The 25,120-nt window shown below is 41.8% G+C and overlaps 1 protein-coding gene across 2 annotated transcripts in view; it reads right to left on the bottom strand.

Moving 5' to 3' along the window:
- brinp1 (bone morphogenetic protein/retinoic acid inducible neural-specific 1) overlaps positions 1–25,120 on the bottom strand; it is a 262,147-nt gene that overhangs the window by 72,700 nt on the left and 164,327 nt on the right. For both annotated transcript variants that reach the window (XM_079524433.1, XM_079524432.1), the window contains one exon: positions 3,021–3,211. In XM_079524433.1, the coding sequence (XP_079380559.1) occupies positions 3,021–3,211 (191 nt within the window). The remainder of the gene's footprint in view (positions 1–3,020; positions 3,212–25,120) is intronic.

Genomic DNA, 25,120 nt, shown 5'->3' with positions numbered 1-25,120 from the left:
TTATTTTTGCATAATCCACGTAGAAAGAAAATTCATCCTACATTTTCAAAATAGTGTAAATGGCTGATCTACAAGTGGATTGGCTATTTCCACTATTGTTTAATACATTTTGAATCTAAAAAAATGATTGAATATGGTTGGCCATAGTAGATTATTTATTTTGATGATTGGTTATTGGTCATATTGAAATTATTTGCCATATACTGTATGTTTACAAAGTCTAAAATCCAAACAGAAATATAAATGCTAACACAATCATATTGCTAATCGCAATTGTGGCAATTAATAGTCAAGTAAAATGTCTGTGGGATGGTGCAGCACCACCATCCCCTCTAACTCTACATCCTCCCCCCTCCCAAAAACTGAAAAACTAAAAAACACAACACTTCACTTTATGCCACAGTGGTTCCTAGCACTCATGGAGCGGAAATGGTTGAGAAGAGCATCATCATCCATTCCTTCCATTATCACTTAAGACATACTAGTGAACTTGGAGTGGGATGGAGGGCTGGCCTGAAGGGCCTGCTTTCAGAACACTGCTATACTCCACAGGTATATCAGTTCATATCATATTATGGTGCTTTTTAATGGGATGTGGGGGGGGGGGGGCTAAGATTGGGATGAGGGTATACTGGGCTGTGACTCTCAACAAAGTGCCCTCAGGGTTGGAGATGACGTGCAGATGTTATATTTCCTCGACACAGAGACGCTGGGGAGGATGGTAGGCAGAGATGAGGAAGCTACATGTACGCATGGATTTTGAGTGAAACAAAACAAGTGTTCCCCCATGACTCGACACCAACCTGCATTGTTTTCATCGCGATACGTTTGATGTGGATTGTCTGCGGACACTCTGGATTACCCAGATTCTGGAGGATCAAACATAATGCATAATTCATAGAATATGGAATAGTAAATGAGGGCAAAGATAGAGCAAAGAAAGGGGTACTGAAAAGCTTCTTTAGGGACATTTTGGGGACGAGATTTGTTATCTTTTGAGGATTTAAACCACATGTGGACAGGACGTTTAACCACATCAACCCTGGCATCCCTATTTTGAGAAACTGTTGAAGATTCTTAATGTTCAAAATGAAAAACAAAGAAAATAAATACTTTAATTTAAAAATAATGAAAGATAAATAACAATAGGGCTTGTTGTTAAGTTGTTAAAGGGCTAGGAGACTGTAATCATTTCTCATTTATCATCTACTTTTAATCACCAATAGTGCATCTGTGGCAGCGGTGAATCATTCCCCCTAGGCTTGGCTGCACTTATTTATATTTTACCATCATATAATATTTCACCAGAATATCATATTTCTGATTTCCATAATTAGTGTCTCGGGGTGAATCACCTTGCAGGGCTGTGTATATGATATTGCAACTCTAAACCCCCCACCCATGATTTCCCTCTCTACGACTTAGCTGAATTATTAAAGCCAAGTGTTTGACATTCAAGTGAACTCCCAGATTTAAAAATGGGGGAAAAAACCTGCTACAGCAGTTCTTTGCCTGCTAAATGCTTCAAGCTTCAGTTCGTCTGTTTGAGGTATCAGTACCCGAGTAAAGAAAGTATATTTAAAACTGCTCTGTTGTTATTGGACAATGGGACTAACCACAAAGCACCGAGGACCAGTTCCATGGACACAGGCTAAGCCTATTCCAAAAAAAGAAGAAAAAAAAAAATCTCCTTTCAAATGAGATCTCCTTAGAAAGGGATGTCTTGGTATAGACCTGGCTTAATCTCTGTGTGTGTGTGTGTGTGTGTGTGTGTGTCTGTGTCTGTGTCTGTGTGCGTGCGTGCGTGCGCGTGCGTGCGTGCGTGTCTTTCAGTGCTTTCCATCTCAAAAAGGGTGATTATAATCCTTAAAGCTATTGTTTAGATTCAGAAGATGTGCACAGCAACGTCTGAGCACTAGTCAGTGTTATAGGGTTGAGGACATTTGTATACGTGTGGAAAGAATAGTTAATATAATAGTTTCATCATTTGATAACAATGACAACTATTTGTAATTCTAAGTGTTCTATGTGTATTTGGAATTAAATGTGACCAGATTTGACTGAGAGCCTGCCATCGCGCAAATTCCAGCTTTTCACATACTAGAGCATGTCTGAAATAAGTGTCAGAGCTGAAATCGACATGTAAATATGAAATAAATGCTTAAACATGTAGCTAGGTGTAATGTTAGAGACCACAGAAGTGAACAAGCCTGTTTTCTCAACTCGCTGCAGCAAATCATTATTCAATAAGCCATATCTCCAAAACTGGTGGGTCAAAATATGCCAATTTGAAGCAGTCCCTCAGTCAAAATTGGTCACAAATGTCAAGACAATTAACAAGTGCAGCTACCGGTAGGCGAATCTGAATTCAAACCCTTTTGGTCCAGCTGGGTGTAGCTACAGTAACTGGGCTTCAAGACTCTCAGGCTTCGTACACACCTACACGGGTAGCCTTTTCGATTTTGTTTTTGAAAATCTCCGCATATATGTATCTGAAAACATTATAGGTTAGAAATAAGCCACGTAGTAGCAAACATGCTTTGCTGGGCCGGGCATTAGTCTTCATGAATGGAACCTAATCAGCCTACTGAACCCTACTATCCCTACTGAACAAAACAAACCATTAAACATTTGTTTGTAACCCTCCAATGGTGTGTAAAAAAAACAAGAATGACTCATAACTGCCAGGTGCAGAAGTTCTCGTCTATGAACATCTATAATTAGTTTGTGTGCCGCAGCCTTTGCCTCAGCTCACGGCTTCACGTTGCAGCGTTCAGAGCATGCAGCCAATACGGCTTGACGTTGCGGCGTTCAGAGTATGGGACTTATGCCGTCCAGACTATGGGTTTTCATGGGTAAGTCTCCCATTAGAGGCAGCCTAGAGGCAGGCAGGCAGCCAATCATGAAAAAGTGTCTACTACGGTCGCTAGTAGAGGTAGGTGAACATGTAGTCCAGGCGCTTTTCAAGCACCTGGCAAAAATCGGTACAAGCATGAAAGTGAACAGTGAATCTCTTTTACCTCCCAGGGTGGCTGAGATGAGGATATGGGTTCCATACTTCTTGATGATGGTGTCAATGAACTGTTGAGTGGAGGGTCTGCGGCCCAGCAGCCGGACGCTTCGCTGGAACTCTGGCATCAGCGGCACAGGGTTCCGGATCAGGTCCCTCCTCTCAATCGCTGTGTTCCTCACCTTCCAACGTGCAAACTCTCTGTGGAAATTCACACAGGAAACTATTCGTAAACAATGGTTATAGTTATCCACTGTATATCCTATACACTTATATCCTATGCAAAGCCAAATCTCATCTAAAAAAAAACCAGTGTTGTCAAATAGGGTACTTTGAGTTTTTGGATCTGATATTAAATACTTGATGATCAAGTGAAACAGATTGATAGAAGTAAATTCAAATACACATATAAAATCTACCCGTATAAAATCTGTTTCTTCAAAATACAGTTAAGCCTATATTTTTTTCTGTGTCACTTGCCAAAAATAGCTTATTTTCACGTGGAAAACATGTGAAAAAAGTTTGTTCTATATGCTTGCATCTGAGCTCACTGCCACGCACTATATACTGTAGCTTGATTTATACTTAGTTGTACAATGGTGTCCCACACCTACAATAGCTCACAATGTGTTGTAGGGGAGAGCCGCACATGGTTGTAACACGTCATGGTTGTAACATGCACGTTATCTCTTGATTGGTCAACGCCCTCATGACGTCATCGCGTCAGTATGTGTACAGCATCCTACTTTACGTGCCCAGGAAGTATCAAGTGTCTACCTTCATCCTGGGAATTATTGGCAAAAAACTGTTCACCTGTGCGCTACAATTTTTGAGTGGTGTAAACCACTCCTACAACTGGCTTTTGTGTGCAGAAAAAAATGAGCATGGTTGCTATGTTCAAAATAATTTCTGACGTAATTAAATCACACCCGGGTGAACTGGATGACCGTAGCAACCATGGTCATTTTCTCTGCACAGAAAAAGCCAGTTGTGAAATCACATCCGGGTGTGATTTCATTACGTCAGATCAGAGCTGATCAGGCTACATAATACCTTACCTTATTTCATTACGTTAGACATTACGTCAGACCACAGCTGATCATGCTATATAAAACCTTACACCACTCAGTTCACACGGGTGTGATTTTTTTCTTTGATGTTGGTGAGTAAAAATCCTCATGGATGTCTTCATGCTTATGTTCTTCATTAGTTTGCATCGTGTTTAGACACAATGCACGTTAGTTCTGGTCTGTAAGCCATGCCAAAGAAGGACTTGCAAAGTGGTTCAATTGTAACACACGCCATACCAATATTGGTATGGTAATACGTCAATATTATGTTCAGTCAGCTGTCGTTCAATTACAGAGTGTATTCTAAATTAGTTTAGCGTTGTATAACATTGTACAACTCAATCAATCAAACGTTTTATCTTTTTTGTGTAATCAATGTATTTTCCCATGCATTGACTCAAACAATCAAACTGGTACAGCCGGTAATCCACATCCATGGTATGAAAACAATGTTAAAGAGTTGCTTCAATGAAATATAATTGATTTAAGCTGAAAACGATATGTTTAATGGTGTTTTTTAGCGTTGTTACATTTATCGCGCATGCCGTTACAATTAATCCCTTATGCGCAACAAATGTAACACTGGAACAGCGTCCACGTTCGGTTTAATAACTCCTGACCTGTTTCATCAATTGAAAAACTTGAAGTGATTTATGATAGCAGACCTGTGTAGGTCCGTTGCCTGAACATATTACATTATGTAGATAAAAGGATCTCTGAGTAAAAGAGTGAAACGTGCAAAGTGTTACAACCATGGTGGCTCTCCTACTATTATTAGGACGCATTGTGAGCTTGTAGATCTGCTATTTTCAGGCCACCCACATGCAACAATACATCAGGCTTAAGATCCACAGACTGGCATTGCTACCTCACTCAGTTGAAAGTACACGGGGAAGAAAGCGAGAGTGAGGAGGAAAACACACACAAAACAATCAGTACGTAATCAATTACCACTGCCCTAAGGATAGAATTGACAGCCAGGTTTTTCTGCAGGACTCCTGAATCCTAAGTCCTAAATGAAGACTCTATATTATCTAATCAGGGTCTAATGCCAAGTATAGCCATGGGCTAACTCCATGGGTTGCAATTGTGTTTGCTAACTAGGAAGAGAGATCAGCATCAAACTATCCTATTTGCCAAGGGGCTATATCAGGCAAAGCGAAACTCAAACTGTGCTAGAGTTCAATCATCATTAGAGACAATTTAAAATTATATTATTGAGGGACATGGGTTGTATACATTTTAAATGAATTCCCTCACTAAAAACAAAGCTGAACAATAATCAGTGTGATTCACATCAAGGGCACAAAGCAAAAAAAAAAAAAAGAGAGAAAATAATGTATTAAGATGTTTCTTTTTATTGCCACTATGATTACATTCAGTGAACACTGCTGATTGTTAATTAATTTAAAGACAAGTTCAATCATGCTGGTGGAGTAATAGTAAACATAGTTCACAGCAAGCCACAGAAACAGCTAAATAACAGCCATAACTCCATGTAAAACCATGTAACATGCATTGCCTATATTGGACAAAACCATATCCTAAGCAAAAGGATAAGTGTTACTTATCCTTGGGATTGTTAATTTATTTTTCAGTTAAAAATAAGCTCTCAAAAAGAGCAACCTTTTAATTTGCACTTTAGCACAAAAGTTCACTGCAAAGTTTAGAAGCCTCATTCACACGTATCAAACACCATCGTATTTAGGCCACCACAATGCTTTTCCATTGGGAGTCACATGGTTTGACCAAACATTTTTGTTTGATGGGGAGGGGCAGAACACCACCAGCAATCAGCAAACACAAATGTCAACAAATGTTGACCAAACACGTGTTTGATTGCCCCCCTCCCCTGCATCCATCCTTCCATTGGAAAAGCATTGAGGCGGCCATGAAACACAGGCAGAGCACAGAACAGTTGTTCTTTATGTGTGTATGAAGCCTCAAAAAACTAAAAAATGACCAAACATTTGTTTGATCGGTGTTTGATACGTGTGAATGAGGCCTCATCAGTGGTACTAAAATAAAATGTCACCAAGCATTAAAATCAGTGGCTGATTGGCTGTATGCTGGTATTTTGTTTTTATTAAAAAATATATTCACTGCAAAATCTGCTGTGAGCTGTGCTCACACACCGTGCACTGACTTCAGAGCCAATTTAGGTTTTGACACCCTCCTAGTAAGACAGGTTTGTAAATCGAATTCAGCATGTTTGGGCTTTCTAGGATGTTCAATAAACTGTATCATGTTGTAGGAGACATCACAAGGCACTAATTGAAATTTCGGCCTAGAATTTTGCTATCATCCTGGATATATTGTACCTCAAAATTAGACTAGCCTATGTTTTGTTGCATTGTCCTTTGTGCACAATGTACAGTATGCTTGAAAATAATTGTTCAGCCCATGAAATAAAATATGAAAAAGCATTATATATGCAGGCTTAATGATCACACACCCACTTCACAGGTGTGCATTCACGTGCACAAGAAACAATCACATATGCTGTCTGTCTGTCTGTCTTGCCTCGAGGTCATATTTGCGTGCGTGCGTGCGTGCGTGCGTGCGTGCGTGCGTGCATGCGAATGCATGCATACAGTATATGCGTGTTTGTGTGAAACTCACTGACTGCTGCATGCGGCCAAAGGTACTAGAAGGGTAACGGCAAGGATAACTCTAAACTCTAAGGTTAACGACCCATTGCTCCGGTAGATACAGTATATAGATCAAACTTTATCGATCCCGAGGTAAATTGAGGTGGAATGGCAGCAAGGCAGAATGCATGAAACATACAGGCCAGAGTACACAAAGAGACAACTAACAATTACAAAAAAATATTTAAAAAAATGTAAGCTTAAGAAGACCCCTGCACTTGGACTGACATGAGTTAACACATTAAGAATAATATTCCTACTGCGTTCTTACTGTGTATGGAGATACAAATGTAAATTCACAATAGATAGATAGATACGAAAGATAGATAGAAGCTGACCTGTTTTCAGTTTGTTAGTCTGTTTACATAACGCTGGCTGTGTCTAGAAATTGTGTATAGGAAATGTTAGTGTCTGCATCTAGACGAGTATCAAACCAGTGTTGCCACTCATGTCTGTGTGGGCTAATTTATTCCATAAACACTATATTGTATATGCAATGGTATATTCCAGATTAGGTGTGTAAATAATGAGGAACGAGGGAGGGAGAGACTGAGAAAAACGGGGACAGTTAAACAACAAAAGCTACTATCAATTCCAATTTGTGCTTATCTTCCTTTGGCTCGCATTCCCGAAAAAAAAAAAAAAGTAGTCCTTTCATTTTTCTCATTGAGCCACATCAATAAAAACCCCAATGTGTTCATGAAGTTCATGAACGTGTTTCATCGTGGGTATATTTCCCTCGATACCATCAAAGACATTTACTGGGGAAAAGACAGACATAGCATCATGCCAGCTCTCCAGGAAAGTGTACAGAATACATATCATGTGAATTACAAGGAGCTTAGAAACCTCGGGGTATACACTGGCCAAAAGCAATGGTATCTTTTAAATCAATTTTGAAAATGCATAATGTTTGTCATAGAAATCTCAATATGACTCAGAGATGACTTCTATACAAGGATGAGACCAGAATGTGATGAGACAGTCTTTTTTAATAGTAGTGCTCCCATGAGAACTGCACTGGCAGCATCCGGACATACATTTCTACAGCATTCTGTCCTCCTACACAATATATACACTTCAGTGACATAGAAACAGGGGTGTTTATGACCTTAAATGAGGAGAGAGAGCAGGCGAGCCGCTCATTGGAGGATCCTTATCTGAGAGCTGTGACATCCGTGGAACAGGATGAGGTGTCACCTGGCTGGGTCATAATGACCATCAACCAAGGAGGTTGAGACCTGCTTTACAGGCCCTATACGTTATAATGAGCACCGTCAGCTGTTTCTATGTTTAAACAAGTCAGTGGACAAAGGACCTCTAGCCTGCGTTAGACAGGATGTTTCAAACAACCTAACCATAATTTATACGGTCAGACAACAATTTATCTCACATTCTTTTTGTTGCAGATTTGTTCCCTTACCATAGCATCATTGCTTTACTGCTTATCAAGCTATTGCAAAAGTGGTTTGAAAACTGCTATTAAAAAATAGAATAACCTACTAACTAGAAGTGCCCCTTGGGGCACAGGTCTCCACCAGGGTTGATATTTGGATAAAATCTGAAGGACTAATATAAAAAAAGTGTTGCACATAAATGGGCCTCCTGGTGGTGCTCGAAAAGGCAGAATTGAAAAATGCAGGCCAGATTTTTTCCTTTGAGGTGTAGGGAGTGTGAATACAACGTTGTACGCAGATCGGTGCAGTTATACTGTATGTGAAGACGCGACTTGGCCTGTTCTAGCGCCACCATGAGGCTGATTTGAAAACTGTCAAGTGGCATTTCTTCCGTAGTGGGAATATGCGAATATACACATTTCACCGCAATCGGACACTGCGTTGATGAGTTGCGGTATATTTTGTACAAAACGGGTACAAAACGGGCTACTCCTGAAAACGTTGGAAGCCAATCGGGATGGAATATGAGAAATCAAACAAACCCGTCTTGATCACATGACTATGGAGATCATGTGTACCGATTTGCGTGACATTCAGATACAATCTGAAGGATAAGAACATGTGTTTTACATATGTCAGCCACCTGCGGCACTATAAAGAGCAGATGTGGAAAAGTTCCAGGCAAAGGTTTTTCCTCCAGGGAGTGTGAGGGTTTTACACAGTTATAGGTAAAAACACTAATCAGCCAGTTATAGCGCCACCATGAGGCTGAGTTGACAATTTTCTAGTGCCATTTTTTCCTCAGCCTAGTGGGAATGTGCATGCAACATTTCACAGAAATCACACAATGTGTTCATGATTTGCGGCATTTTGTCTGAAACGGACCACTCCTGCAAACTTTGGAAGCCAATCTTAGCCAATCAGGATGGAGTCCTGAAGACCTGTTTCGTTGAATGGTTATAGAGAGACTGTGTACCAATATGCGTGATGTTTGGACAAAATCTGTAGGTGTACTGTCAAAAATGTGTTTTGCAAAAAGCGGCCCCCTGGTGGCGCTATAACAGGCCAATGTGAAAACTTTGGGGCAGAGGTTCAGCTGTGGCATCCCGCACGCACGCACGCACGCACGCACGCACGCACGCACACACGCACGCACGCACACACGCACACACGCACACACGCACACACACACGCGCACACACACACACACACACACACACACACAGAGTGCAGAACATACTTTCTCTCCCCATGCCGGCATGCCTTCGGCCTGGCTGGTGGAGACAATAATAATAATTTCTCAAAGCCTACACTGCTACACTGAAGATTACAAATCTATTAGCTCTGTCTGTCTGTCTGTCTGTCTGTCTGTCTGTCTGTCTGTCTGTCTGTGTGTCTGTCTGCCTGTCTGTGGTAAATGATCGATTTCAACATGATTGGATCTTACTTTGAAAAGTTGAAATGTTGAAATCTGTATTATAATTTGTAATACAGTGGTGGCTGGTGGCTCAGCCAGTTCGTGCATAGACCATTGAATAGCATATGACATGAAACAAATGAAGTGTTCCATGTAGAAAAGTAATATGAAAATATATGTAAATGATAGAAATATAATTATGAACATCGACAAAATGAAAAGAAGAATGCATTGTTAAATATTACCGAATATATTATTTAATAATAACAGCAGCTACCCAGAGCTTCCATCCAAACCTTTCCATTCCATCCCCGGATCTCAAGGACTCTCACAATGATTTAGCCCTGAATAGCTCCTTGGGCCCCATAAATTGACCTATTACTTAGTTCCAATTCTGTGAGAGAAGATCAGCTTGCTTCAATCAGCCTGTGCATGTCTTTTACTGCCCTATTCCCTGCACCACTAGTCCTCTCAACCCTCTCCCTTTGGACTGTCGATTGAGTCACATTTAACGTAATCTATATCCATAGGAGATGAATATGGATCCCAATCAGGAAGTATGTAGGACTTAAGTGGTTAAAACAACATGTTTTTTTCCTATTCTTTTTTGTTGACAGGTTAAAGCACTATATTCTTATAGTAATCATTGCTATAGAGTGTTTGTTCAGTAACACAGGTCTTTTGGTCTTTCCAGCTCTTTAATAAACTGAAAATCCATTTTCAGGTGAGTTGCAAAATTCCAGCCAGTCAGGCCTGATAATTGGGTACTCTATCTGTACCCAATTATCAGCTTCAATGTTGTCTGCTCACAAATGCATCGCATCGCGACGCATTATTTGTGAGCTTGTATTTCGGCTATTTTTTGCCGAAATGAAGTGGTTACTAGTGTAGCCTGTGTTTTCTAATCAAAATTAAAATCCCCAAAGGAACTAGTAACTAAAGTTTTCAAATAATTGTAGTGGAGAAAAAGTTATTTTTTTGGCTCTGAGATGTAGTGGTGTAGAAGTAAAGGTATTGGAAATTAAAGTACAGTACTTAAAAAAGTGTACTTAGTTACTTTCCACCACTGTGCAGTGCAAGATGCATTCCGAACAGGTCTGGGTTCTGACAGAAATGCATTACTAAGCGTTCCCACCGGACAAGAGCAAAACCATTATTGTTTTGTTTAATCCCATAAATCACAGCATATTGTCCCTATCAGATATACAGTAGATTATTACACATTTTAGCATCGCTGAAGCCTTTCTCGAGAAAAATCCAAACATCCCAATTTTTCAAAGTCAGAAATATATACGACTGCTTTTCTTGAGGGAGGCTTGCAGCTCTCACATACATACAATACATGCACGCCACGCACGCACTCACACATGCATGTGCAATTGTGCATGCATGCACGCGCACAGGTGTATGCTGATTCAGCTAATACCTTTGTTCCAATGCTTTTTTTGCAGCATGCACACACACACACACACACACACACACACACACACACACACACACACACACACACACACACACACACACACACACACAATGTGCAGCTATAATAACAATGCCAAGAGAACTGCAAATGATTATCAGATTTGCTGCAGCAACCAGAATCTCTCTCCCCTCACTCTGGTTCCCAATTCCCTCTTTGCTGCAACAGTGCATGTCCCTCTCCCTTACATATCAATTCATTTTACGTAAGTACATCCTCTTCATGGCACCGGCTCTGCCGATTAGCACAGCAAACATATGTGGCAGCCATATGTATTGGGGCCCTTCTGCCCCAGATTAGGCAGGCCAGCAGATGGAACCTGCGATATGATTCAGTGGTTTATTTCCCAGCTCCAAGCACAGTTTAATGACCGCTCAAAGCAAGTAAAGAGGAGATAAATGGCACTGCCGCTGCAATTGGATGGGAGAAGAGATGGATGATAATCACCATTATCTGACTTAAGTAATTCGTCAATGAATATGTGTGTCGGAATACGATTATCCTATTATAAGGAACCTCTGTCTGTCAGTCTGTCCATCAGTCAGTCAGTCAGTCGTCCGCAAATCCGCATCGTTCATCTCAGTGGGTTGAGCAATTGATCTCAACTTGCACACGGACAGTGAGGAAGCCCGTTTTTCACATTCCCAAAATGTAAGCTTAATTTTTTCATCTTCTGTTTTTTTTTGTGTACTAAACACCCTTATTTGGAGTTCGGACTATGGGATCCGTCATGATTACAACCTCGCAGGCTATAGGATCTCTAGCCACTGGCTACTACACACACGTCATGTTACTTGCCAGTTTCTGTAGCTCTATGTTTCTGTATTAGGGGTTTAGGTCTTATATTTCCCTAAGTTATGTATCTTATTTTTTTAGTAGCAGTGTTCTTGTCTTGTGCTTCATGTCTACTAGGCTTACTACCCTTGTAGCGGTTTCTGTGTCCTGTATGTACTTTGAGTTCACCTGTGTGTGTGTTTGTGGTATGAGCCTCAACCGTCAGTTATTGTCTCCACCAGGCTGAAGGCATGGGGAGAGAGTTAGTCCGGTAGCTTAGCAAAATGATGTGGACGTGGCGGACAAAAGCGCCACATTTTTCCACATGCTCTCCATAACCATACATTTAATTTTGGAAGGGGGGCCACGTCATCAAGATTTCAGAAGGCGGCCATCTTGGCGTTCAAAGATGGCCGCCATGTAATATCTATAAGTGCCACTATCTCGGCTTCTAAGCCACTTAGAAGGTCAATCTTGGTGTCAAAATATACATTATCTGGGTCAAAGAATGCAATAAGGAATATCAGTAGACGTTTATTTGTGCCAATATTGAATAAATACGGTCATTCTAGCAACATATTTACATCATCTTCAACAGTCAGACACATGGAGCATGGAGAGATGGAAGATTATTAGCTTCACAGGATAACAACATTCAAATGATCTGTCACATTTACAACTGCAAAGAGCTGTGCAATTCCAGTGTGCCTTCTTACATGAGCACCTTGCACCACAACCACTTTTACAACCACACTTTATCTATGGCGAAAAAGCCTGCAATGAACTGGTAGAGTGCTCCACACAGGAAGCCAGACCTGGTTGTCGACAACCAATGTCGACATCCAATGTCCATCCTGGACCAGCTGCAGTGGTGCACTTCCTGTCCACTACCAACATTGCCACATTTGACCAATACGCCAGTTGTGTCTTTGTTCCCCACATCATGAAACACCTGGAGAGTTGATGTGGTCTGGAATACTTACATCACCACCAGCATAAAAGAGTCAATAAGAGAGAAGCGAGGCAAAGGGATCCGACGGAAGGTGGCTGGTCAGAACAAGCTGCCGGGGAATTGGTCAGATTTCCTGCGTGATCCTATAAACAAGGAACTCTTTTCTTTTCTCTCTGAGAAGATTGCATCCACTGTCTGGCCAGAGGGCAAGCAGGTCTTTATTACATCTGGCATCACAGTGGTTGGCACAGACACCAGCCACTCCATGCTGCCATGTAACCATGAAGAGGCAGACACCAGGATAGTGATTCACCTGCTTGATGCCCTGGAACATGGCTATTGTACCTGCTTGATACGCACTGTGGATACGGATGTTGTCGTTATCCTCATCGGTAAGTTCCATGCCCTGCTCACCAAGTATCCAGCTGCAGACACCTGGGTCGCTTTTGGCACTGGCAAAAACTATACCAATGTTCATATAAACACCATCTGCAATGCTGGGCGGCGGTGGCTCAGGGGTAGAGTGGCTGGATGGTAAACGCAAGGTTGCCAGTTCGAACCCGGGCTCCCCCAGAGTTAGTGTCGAAGTGTCCTTGAGCAAGACTCTGAACCCCTAATTGCTCCTGATGTGCTGGTTGGTGCCTTGCATGGATTCCGCCGCCATCGGTGTATGAATGTGTGTGTGAATGGGTGAATGTAATGCACAATCTATGTAAAGCGCCTTGGATAAAGGCGCTATATAAATGCACCATTTACCATATAACAGCACTTCCCGTCTTCCACTGTTACACAGGCTGTGACACAACATCAGCATTCTGTGGGAAAGGGAAGAAGTCAGCATGGGTGGCTTGGAATTCCTACCCTGAGGTCACCCAGGCCTTCACCTACTGTACATGACAGAAAATCCATACACTTCTGTGACCATAGATGCCCAACACTTTCAGCTTCTTGAGCACTTTACAGTCGTCATGTATGACAAAACAAGTGATTTGGAATCTGTCAATGAAGCACGGTGAGAATTGTTCTGCCAGAAGAACAAAACGATGGAACACATTCCACCAACGCAAGATGCACTGCTGCAGCACGTGAAGCGAGTTGTCTACCAGTCTGGGATCTGGGCCACGTCTGATCTGGCCCAGCAGCCAACACCCAGTCCAGAAGGATGAGGATGGACATTGGATGTCGACAACAAGGTCTGGCTTCCTGTGTGGAGCACTCTACCAGTTCATTGCAGGCTTTTGACGCCATAGACAAAGTGCGGTTGTAAAAGTGGTTGTGGTGCAAGGTGCTCATGTAAGAAGGCACACTGGAATTGCACAGCTCTTTGCAGTTGTAAATGTGACAGATACTTTGAATGTTGTTATCCTGTGAAGCTAATAATCTTCCATTCACTTGCTCCATTTTTCTGTATTTATTCAATATTGGCACAAATAAACGTCTACTGATATTCTCAATGACCTTATTGCATTCCTTGACCCAGATAATGTATATTTTGACACCAAGATTGACCTTCTAAGTGGCTTAGAAGCCGAGATAGTGGCACTTATAGATATCACATGGCGGCCATCTTTGAACGCCAAGATGGCCGCCTTCTGACATCTTGATGACGTGGCCCCCCTTCCAAAATGAAACGTATGGTTATGGAGAGCATGTGGAAAAAATGTGGTGCTTTTGTCCGCCGCGTCCACATTTTTCTAAAATATGGCCCTAAGCTACCTCACTAAGTATGTTTTGCACTCCGTCCGGGTGTGTACGTGTGTCTGTGTGTGTCCGTCCGTCCGTCCGTCTGTCTGTGTACAGCTAATCTCCGGCACTGTTAACCCTGCCAACGATGAACCTCTGCCTCAAATTTTCCAGGATGGCCTGTTATAGCGCCACCATGCAGGAGGCCGACTTTTGAAAAAACAATTTTTTGATATTACTCAGATTCTGTCCAAAAATCCCGCAAATCGTTACACACTATCTCTATAGTCATGTGTTCAAGCCGGATCTGTCCGATATTTCATATTCCATCCTAATTGTCTAACATTGGCTTTCAAAGTTTGCAGGATTGGCCTGTTTTGAACAAAAAGCCTCAAATCATGAACGCAGCGTGCAATTTATGTGAAATCTTTCACAGACTTTCCTACTAGGCTGAGGAATATATATCACCCTTTTCACATTGGCCTTTTATAGCGCCACCAACAGGTGGATTTTTGCAAAACACATTTTTGGAACAAAAAGCCTCAAATCATGAACGCAGCGTGCAATTTACACGAAATCTTTCATGGACTTTCCTACTAGGCTGAGGAATATATCCCACCCTTTTCACATTGGCCTGTTATAGCACCACCAACACATTTTTGGAACAAAATGCCTCAAATCATCCAATTGCCATCCAAGGCGTAAGAAGAAATGGCACCCATTTCACATTGGCCTATTAGCGCCACCAGGAGGCCACAACCTGACCTGCCCTGGTGGAGACCTGTGCCCCGAGGGGCACTTAATCTAGTTGTACTTGTACACCTCCTTGTACTCCTCCTGTTTCAGGAACCTTTAGTTTAATAAAGACTTGTTTGAGTTTAACTGCTCTGCCTTCTCTATCGTTTGGCGTTTGGGTCCTGCTCTCCACTCATCGTGACAACGACGGGTTGTGAGCTTGTAGAAAGGATACTTTTGCTATTTGTAATATAATAAAGTATACATAGAACTATATATTCATATATCTACAGTAGACCCTTGATCATGTCAAAACAGGATTTTCTCTATTTCTTCTTGTAATGGCTTTTTAGCAACAGATTGCTTGATGATGGGGAAGCAGCTAGCTATTTGGGCAGCCATTTTCTTTCATTCCCTCCCATGTGGTTTTCCCAGCATCAACTGTTCATGTTTACTTGACTAAACAGAGACAGACATTAGCGTAATCACAACACAACCAGCACACTGATTTCACTTGGATCTGAATGAGAACATTTCTCACCACCAGAGATCGTTTGTTCTAATGAGTGTACTGGTGGCTTGAGCATGTCTGCTTCTAAAATAGCCCCAGAGTCGGAAAAAAGCCTGCACGAAAGTAATTTTCGGAGCACACAAGTGTAATGAAGTGTAATGTTTTAATTTGCGACATGACCAGTCACATGCAGTCATGCAGTCAGTCTGACACTCTCTTAAGTGAGAACGCAGAGAATAAATATAAACGTGCACTGCAAATCCAGTACATACAGTACTGAAGCAAACAGAAGAACGCCAAGACAATAGTTGGTATGCGCATGCATAAAGTGAGTAGTGAATCGAGTAGTAAAGTGAGTTTAACGCTGTTGAACGTTGTTTTAATGCAATAGAAATTTCTGTTTGGATGTATGGGCTGTCAAAGCCAGAAAGTAGTTTTTGCCACTTAGTTGGCGTTCCCGCATAACTTTGGGTATGATGATGTCCCGCACATACCCTCTATTCTCTGCTGAACTGATTGATATGGAGGAAGTGATGCTTTGATGAACCTAACATATAAGTGGATATTTTCATTTGCAGTGTGAGTTCGCTGCCTACTTTAAAATGGATGCTTTCTTCATTCTAATCCACAGTTGAAACAAAAATCTGATAACAGCACTTGTAAATACCTGCCAACCTTCTGGATAAATCTGCATGCAAAACCCTCTTATCGGGATAGCAATGTGAAAGCTGCATGACAATAATCTTAAACACAACCTCCCATAGGATTAACATGCATTACATTTCTATATATATTATAATTTTGTGATTTCTCCACTATACATATCTGATGTTATTTTCTGTCATAGTTTCTCATGAGTTCCTGTTTGCAAGAGAGGATGCATGCAAGAGTGTGAGGACATGAAACATTTCTATTCTTGCATTTCTTCCCTATTCCTTCAGTGTAATTGGCAACAGGTGTATAGGTTGGTGCCATGTCATTGTTCCGACAGCGCATTAGCCCGACGTTGCGTTGGACCAACTCACCCCATTACTAACCCTATCCCTACAAGCGATCCACAAGCTTGTAGATCTGCTATTTTTGAAAATCTTGAAAATGTGGCGCAAATCTTTGAATATATTTTTTTTCAGAGCGAATGTTTTTAACTCAAATCTTTGCTTCTGGGAGTCCCTGGAACAACATACCTCAAAATTGACGTCCGGGGCTAGGCTAGGCTAAACTTCCGCTCGCTCGTGCCATTGAGTTATAATTATGCTTCCGGCAGTCTTCCGGGTGCTTCAAAACGCCACTGAGCAACTTCCACTGAAATTAATATTGGGGGGGCGGGGCTAACGCTCCGGTTCGGTCTCTATCCTTTATAGCTCTGGGTTGTTCCTTCCATGCGCTACATCCTACCAGGGAAACTCCCCCTGTCAGGTGAAAAGAAGTGGCCTGCTCACTTCTCATGCATTGAAGGAAGCATAAACTCAGTTTGGGGCTCTCCCCAGGTCGGCAGAGGGAGAGTAGCGACCAGGATTACAGCTTTGGCAAGTGGCACCGGGTGACAAAATTAGCTACAAAAATTGTGGGATAAAAATTAAGAGAAAACAAAACAAAGGAGTAGTTGCATTACAGGCATGTCATTTCTTGATGAAAAAACAACATGCTCAATAATCACTGGCGGACAACCTGCTACCTTAATTACAAAGGCACACTACATATTCCCGTGGCAACTGAATCCCTGCCATCGTGTTGTATGCAAAACCATGCTAATTTGGCTCTGATCGTTGCACACCATGAAGGCCTCAATAAACAAAACTGGCATGCTATTAGGGCTAAGGGAGACTGTGATCCAATAAGCATAATTCCCCCAAGAATCACTTTGGACAGTATAGTGATTTTGTCTTTCCCCATGGATGGTATTGACTTATTTTCTTTAATTATGTGCATGTAAAGTTCCCACTTAAATACAAAGAGGCAATGTGGTGTGATTTGAGCTTCTGTGACTTTATTGGTGTACATGTCCGTATATATTTAGACTGGGATGAACTACTGTACTATTTCCGCACCCGAACCGTGCTACTCGTATGCTAGCCTGGCCCAGCCAGCATGCTTTCTGGTATAGAGGGGCGGGCAGCGCATGGAGCAAGCGCTGTATCTCAGCATCCCTGCCCCCCTCCGCCCCTCCCCTCCCTAGTAGAGCAGCCTTGTCATGGGTTCGATGAGCTACCCGGACACAAAAAGATAAATAACCAAGACTGACGACAATTTCATGGAATTATTATCTATGCCAGGATGGCAGAGACTATTGCTTTTGCTGCAGCTGGTGTGTGTGTGTGTGTGTGTGTGTGTGTGTGTGTGTGTGTGTGTGTGTGTGTGTGTGTGTGTGTGTGTGTGTGTGTGTGTGTGTGTGTGTGTGTGTGTGTGTGTGTGTGTGTGTGTGTGTGCGTGTGTGTGAATTGAATTGATCATCGCAGAGTTCTAGGCTATTATACGCGGCCAATTAAAATATTTAGCACATTTTACATATCTAAACATTTTTCGCTTTCCTTCTGTCGGATGAATATTGAAGAATGTTATAGTAATGCGTTGTGTTAAATGATTGTGGAATAGTTTCGTTATAATTGGCGAACTTGCTTAATGTCCGGTATTGTCCGGTTGTATTTTTTGAGCAAGTTGAAAGCACGCAAAGCTCATTACTTTTCCCAAGTGTAAAGACAGAACAGCTGAAACAGCTTTTCAGTGCGATATGTGCATGTCGATGTGAAACAGATTTGTGCCAAGCCATGCTGCTATGCTGGGCACGGCGTAATCACAAATGAGAGCTTTGCTCGGACATGCCCAGACGTTTGCTGAAGCATCAGTTTAGTCTGTGCTGACCCCAGCGGAGTCTGGTCCGTGTATGCTACGTCTGGACTATGAATTGACCTTTAGGCTATCACAGTGTTACACTAGTGTTGACAACATGCCACTGCTGACACCACTTGTCAAAGTGTTCACTGCCCAAATGTCTCCATACAGCCCGTCACTGTGGTTGTACCGTAATGATGTAATGACAGTCCTTGAAATGAAATGAAATGAAATGAAATGAAATGAAATCTATATTTACCCAGGGTATCTGGGCTAAGCTCAAGAACTTGTTTCCAGCAAGGCCCTGCTCATAGAACACATTTCATCGTAGTGGTTCAATGCCTTGTTCAAGGGCACTTCAACGGTGGTAATTTTAACGTGTCGGACGGCTGATTCGAACTAGGAACCTTCCGGTATCAAGACCGCGCCGCTATCCGTTCGGCCACCGCTGCCACGTGGCCTTTATTACAGTGGTTCCCAAAGTGGGGTCCGGGGACCCCTAGGGGTCCTTGAGTGAGTTCTAGGGGGTCCCCAGCTAAATGAAAGTGTGGAACCAAATGGACACTTATGGGTCTGTAACTCTGAGAGTGTACAAATGGAACCTCCATTTGTACACTCTCAGAGTTAAATTAGCATTGATTTTACAATATCAATTGGGGTCTCAGAGATAGAAATGTCATTAAATGGGGGTCCGTAGTCTGGGGGTCCTTGAAATGAAAATTGTCCTCTTAAAGCAGCTATAACATGAATTAGTTCAACTAGTCAATCTACATTGACATGTTGTGAGCTTGTAGACTGGCCACTTTAACTATTCAAAAAGGTTTTGCAAAATAGTAAAAAAAGACAACGAAGTTTAGGGATAAGGGGTTTAGCGGTGACGAAAATGGAGCCCTAGGGGACTTAACGTGACCGGTTAAAACTGATATGAGGTTAGGGGACTTAATGTGGCCGGTTAAAACTGATATGAGGTTAGGGGACTTAACGTGACCGGTTAAAACTGATATGAGGTTAGGGGGCTTAATGTGACCGGTTAAAACTGATATGAGGTTAGGGGACTTAACGTGGCCGGTTAAAACTGATATGAGGTTAGGGGACTTAACGTGGCTGGTTAAAACTGATATGAGGTTAGGGGACTTAACGTGGCCGGTTAAAACTGATATGAGGTTAGGGGACTTAACGTGGCCGGTTAAGACGGAGGTTATAGGGTTACGTTTAGGGTTAGAGTTAGGGTTAGATTTAGTCGGACAACAGACGTCTCTGCATTGCCTAATTGTAGCCAGTAGGCTCCCAGTACACATGCAGCAGGTCGATAAGATCGTGGTGATGAGTAACCTACTGGAGATTATCGGTTGATTTTCATTCGAATCCAGTAGCCCACAAGCGGGAGCCGAGGCCCGGGGAGAGACTTCAGCACCACGGACAGAGCACACAGCGCAGCCCTCGGTCAGCTGATCGATGGAGGGTACTGGTATGTGCCAATGTTCACAATGCTAAATCAATGGGAAATATTTACACCTCGGAAGGCCTTTAGACAGAGGGTGGAAAGTAAGTAAGTAAGTAAGTAAGTAAGTAAGTACGTAAGTAAGTAAGCACTACTCAATAGCCGAGGTAGTTTTTACTTTACTTGAGTATCCATTTTTCAATAATGTAAGTATACTTCCACTTCACTACATCTCAGAGGCAAACTACGCATCTCTGACCTTACTTACTTATACTACTTACTTACTAATATTTAATTACAAGTGACTAATATTAGGTTAATATTACAAAACCAACCAATAAAGCCCTATGTTATAGTTTGTGTTTGAAAATAGCCAATGTAGAAGCTCACAACGACACATGGGTTGTGATGAGTTGTGAGCTTCTGTAGTTTTTGAGGGTTTTTATTTGTACTTTAAGTATCCAATCCAATCCACGTTATTTATATAGCACATTCCACAACTCAGGGTTTACAAAGTGCTCTACAAAAAGCAGTGGTGGAAAAAGTACTCAAATGTTTTACTTATAAGTAAAAGTATAAATCCTGCAATGTAGATGTATTCCGTTACAAGTAGAAGTCACAGATTCAAAATGTACTCAAGTAAAAGTACTAAAAATACTAAAAGTAAAAGTACTCATATTGCAGAATGTCCCATTTCACAAGTTCAAAATGTGTACAAAAATGAGACGCATTGTGAGTTTGTATAGACCTACTATTTTGTGGCTGTAATGTAGGGTTGAAGTGGTTAATGTATGTTTTCTAATCAAAATTAAAATCTCCAAAGTAAATAGTAACTAAAGTTTTCAAATAATTGTAGTGGAGTAAAAGTAAACATTTTGGCTCAGTGGAGTAGAACGAAAGTATTGTAAATTGTTAATACTCGATCAAATTACAAATACCTCAAAACGGTACTTGAGTAAATGTACTTAGCTACTGACAAAACGTAGCTAAATACACTGTAAAGCTAAAACATGTAGAGACACCAGCAAGACCACGCAGTAAAAAAAAGAACACATAAGAACAAAGCCAAACAAAAAGCCAACGGAATTAAAAGCCAAGGTGTAAAGCTGTGTGAGATTTAAAGGTCTTGATATTCTGATGCCAATCATCTTGTGACTGCCAGGCAGTGGGCGACACGCCGCAGCTAAATAACCAATTAAGACTATAGTTATGTTGAACTTTGCAGAGAGAGCCTCTGGCTGCCTCTCCAGGGGTGCTATAGTGCCATTTGTGCACCTGTATGACATGTGCATGATTAAGCTGTGGCTAATTGCGGGGTTTATGTAAGCAGTGTTCCTACCGTGGAAAATCTACATACATTAGTCAACTGTAACAAAACTGTTAGACTGACTTTATCAGTACATGTTCCATCCAGGTATCCATGTTTCCAGACAAAGTTACACTTGGTGGGGAAACTGTACATACATCACATCAAAGCACCCTGTTTGACTTTGTTATGCAATGTGTGAGAGAGAGAGAGAGAGAGAGAGAGAGAGAGAGAGAGAGAGAGAGAGAGAGAGAGAGAGAGAGAGAGAGAGAGAGAGAGAGAGATAGAGATAGAGATAGAGATAGAGATAGAGATAGAGATAGAGATAGAGAGAGAGATGCATATTAGCAGTACAGAATTTGTGCCCACTGTCACAGGTCATTTTTGACCCATCTGTACATCCTGTGGTTTAGTTAACTCAATCTGTCATCTGAATTCAGTATATTTTATTTATTTCAGGGATAGTAGTGGTCTAGTTGCAGTTGTATGTGTATCACTAGTACATAGTGAATCCCATACAGTATGTACTGTTTGATACAATGTTGGCTATTGGCTGGCCAATGATATTTCATCACAGCAGTGACTCCCTCCCTCCCTCCCTCAAAACATGCAAATCCCTGGCGTCCTTTAAAACAGGCCTGAAAATCCACCTTTCAGCATGCCAAAGGGAGAGGAAATGAACCCCCCCTTATAACCCCCTTCTTTGTTCCCCAACCTGTACATATTTTTGTTATTTTTACCTTTTATGATGAATGGAATTGTGTTATTGTCTCCACCAGGCCGAAGGCATGGGGAGAGAGTATGTTTTGCACTCTGTCCATGTGTTTTTTCGGTGATCCCTTTGGACATGTGTTTGAATGTACCCTGTACTGATTACATTTCTGTTTGACTGTACCCTGTACTGATTACATTTCTGTTTGACTGTACCCTGTACTGATTACATTTCTGTTTGACTGTACCCTGTACTGATTACATTTCTGCCAATAAAGTATTCAATCAATCAAACAGGGAGTAAATATCAAGTTGTAGCATACAACACACACACATGCAAGTGCACAGCTGCGCACGCGCACACACAAATCAGTTATAGATTCCTAACGTATCCTCACTAAGGTGAGCTTGAATGTTGACAAGTTCTTCTCTAATGTTTTAGAGAGATTTGTAACAATTCGCCATTCACCATCGCCTTCTGATTGGTCCCTGACTGACTAACCAGCACTGGTTCCACCTTGTTTATGTTGAACTTGCTAAAACATCATTTTTGGAAAAAACTAAAAACAAACATGATATGCCCAGTCACCATGCTGCACCTGGGATGTTCCTTTTTACTGACACCAAGTTTAAAATAAGAATTGAATGCACAGAATATTAATACGAAGCAACTGAAAAATACCTCATTTCAATGGTAGAGAGGATTTTTGTCCAACCACGCAACGGCAACCAATTGGTGTGAAGAGAGGCACAACCACGGGAGGGTCTTGACAAAGGGTGAATTGTGCAGAGGCAGTATGTATGTATATTATAGCCTACTGTATATTGCCCTGATTCAGTCAATACACAATCATGGAACCTTTCTTGGCTTTAACGCACGCACGCGCACACGCACACGCACGCACACCTCTCATTTTATCAAACACAAGTCAGGATTGTTCTGCCAGCAGTGGAATCCTTCAACTGAAGCAGTGAGTCACAGAAAAACACACACACACACACACACACACACACACACACACACACACACACACACACACACACACACACACACACACACACACACACACACACACACACACACACACACACACACACACACACACACACACACACACACACACACACACACACACACACGTACGTTATGTGAGCGAGGAGGTATCCCCCCATATTAGATTGGAGTGCTAAGGTCTCTTGGAGGGCAGTGCATCTTGGGAGTTATTTCTACCTGTTTCCATTGCAGAGAGGCCCCAGCACCTTTATCTGGAACCTTAAAACCTCTATTCCCATGGTGCCGCAGTAATATGTAGCAGCCCAAGGGAAAGAAACACACAATCTAGGGCCTTTCATAATCATAGCTCAGCTAAAGCAGAGCTATAAATCAAACAGCGACAGATACAATTGAATTCCTGGACGATTTTGAACTACCAAGACCCTTTAAACACATTAGAGAATTAATCTTAATCCATGTGCCCTCTTTTAGTTTTGTATTTTTTATTTTATTTTCTCCGTGAAGTACTATGCAAACAAATATGTGGAATGATATTTTGGGTTGCCCTGAGCTGCTGGTGTTTTATTTAATTTGTCCAGATACTGGTGTGCGCTGCAAACACAGTCAGTAAACAGAACCGGAAGGTTGATAATAACCCAGTGTATACTTACGGTACATATCCAATAACGTTTCCAAGTTAGTGGGTGTATATACATATAGGCAAATGGAAATTATGAATCACATGACTCAGTGGTATACATGCCAATATGCCATACTAGACATTCTCTCTCTCTCATACATTGTTTTTATGAATAACATAACAGCTTTGATGATGTATATCATCGCCTTTGGCTCATACCTGCGGCCACAGCTGTGATGTTATTAACTATATATTCCCTGATGTGTTGTATTGCTTACGGTAACCACCCACATATGAAATACCCTGTTTTGAGCATAGATCTGCTATTTTCGCTATGAAAATGTGTATCAAATTCTAAATGTTTGAAACATTTAGCCTATTATGACATTCCCAAAGTAAGGATGCCATAGTTGACTAAAGTAAAGTAGAGAGGTACGTTTGTTTTCTAGAACAGCTATAGCATTTGTTTTTGTCCCGCGGTCCTTTACGTTAAACATCTTCATGATGTGACATCTTGGAACATAGTCACAGTACATCTGTACAGAATGGTGGCATCATTCTGGCAATGACCCTACTGTTGACAATGACAAGAGAGAGAGAGATGTTGAGAAGCAAGGGTTATGCCAAGGTTATGCTGAGACAAGATCAGGAGAAAGAGAAAGATAAAGAGATTAGTGTAACTGAAATAGAACGGACTGGCTTTTATCTAAACAAATGGGGTCTTAGTTTGGGAGGATTGTTTTTTTCTTCTGCCAAATACCGTTTGAGCTGTCACAACTCAATTTCTCTGCTTCTGTTCTTAAAAAGTTATGTTCTTTTCTAAACTTGGGTTTAACGATCCAAACAGATGGAGACAGAAAAGGAGATAAAAAAATGAAGCATTGTTTGAGGACAAGTTTGATTGTGTCCGTCCCATACTATTACATGTATTGGATTAGGGACAGTATGAAGTTTGATTGTGTCCGTCCCATATGTATTGGATTAGGGACAGTATGAAATCTCTCCGAAAGTCTGTCAGTTGTTAGGGATAGCCTCTGACAAAAATGTGTGTGATATACTGAATCGTTTTGAAAGGTATCACTAGTATCACTTGGGACGGCTGTGGCTGAGGAGGTAGAGCAGTGTCCTTGGGCAAGACACTGAAACCCACATTTCCTCCAATGAGTCGGCCGGTGCTAGCTTTCCACCATTGGTGTGTGAATGTGAGAAGTGAGGGCACTGGCGTCGACTGTTCACCAAATTCACCTCCCAATGTATGAATTAATGGATCAGAGTGAGTGCATTTTCAGGCACCGGCAGCAGCAGTCCGACACCCTACCCTAACCTCACAGGGAAGCCATGGCTGATTTTTAACCGACAACACATGTCGGGAGTCGCAGCTGTTATCGGCTGTTGCGCCGCCGGCCACCGAGCGTACCGACACGGAGCGGCAGTGGAGCGGCAGAGGAGCGGCAGTGGAGCGGCAGTGGAGCCGCAGTGGAACGGCAGAGGAGCGGCAGAGGAGCGGCAGTGGAGCGGC

The sequence above is a fragment of the Electrona antarctica genome (assembly GCF_951216825.1).
Source record: "Electrona antarctica genome assembly, chromosome: 16".
In the NCBI taxonomy this organism is placed as follows: domain Eukaryota; kingdom Metazoa; phylum Chordata; class Actinopteri; order Myctophiformes; family Myctophidae; genus Electrona; species Electrona antarctica.
The sequence above is the reverse complement of the archived record's forward strand: the minus strand, read 5'-3'. Positions and strand labels throughout refer to the sequence as shown.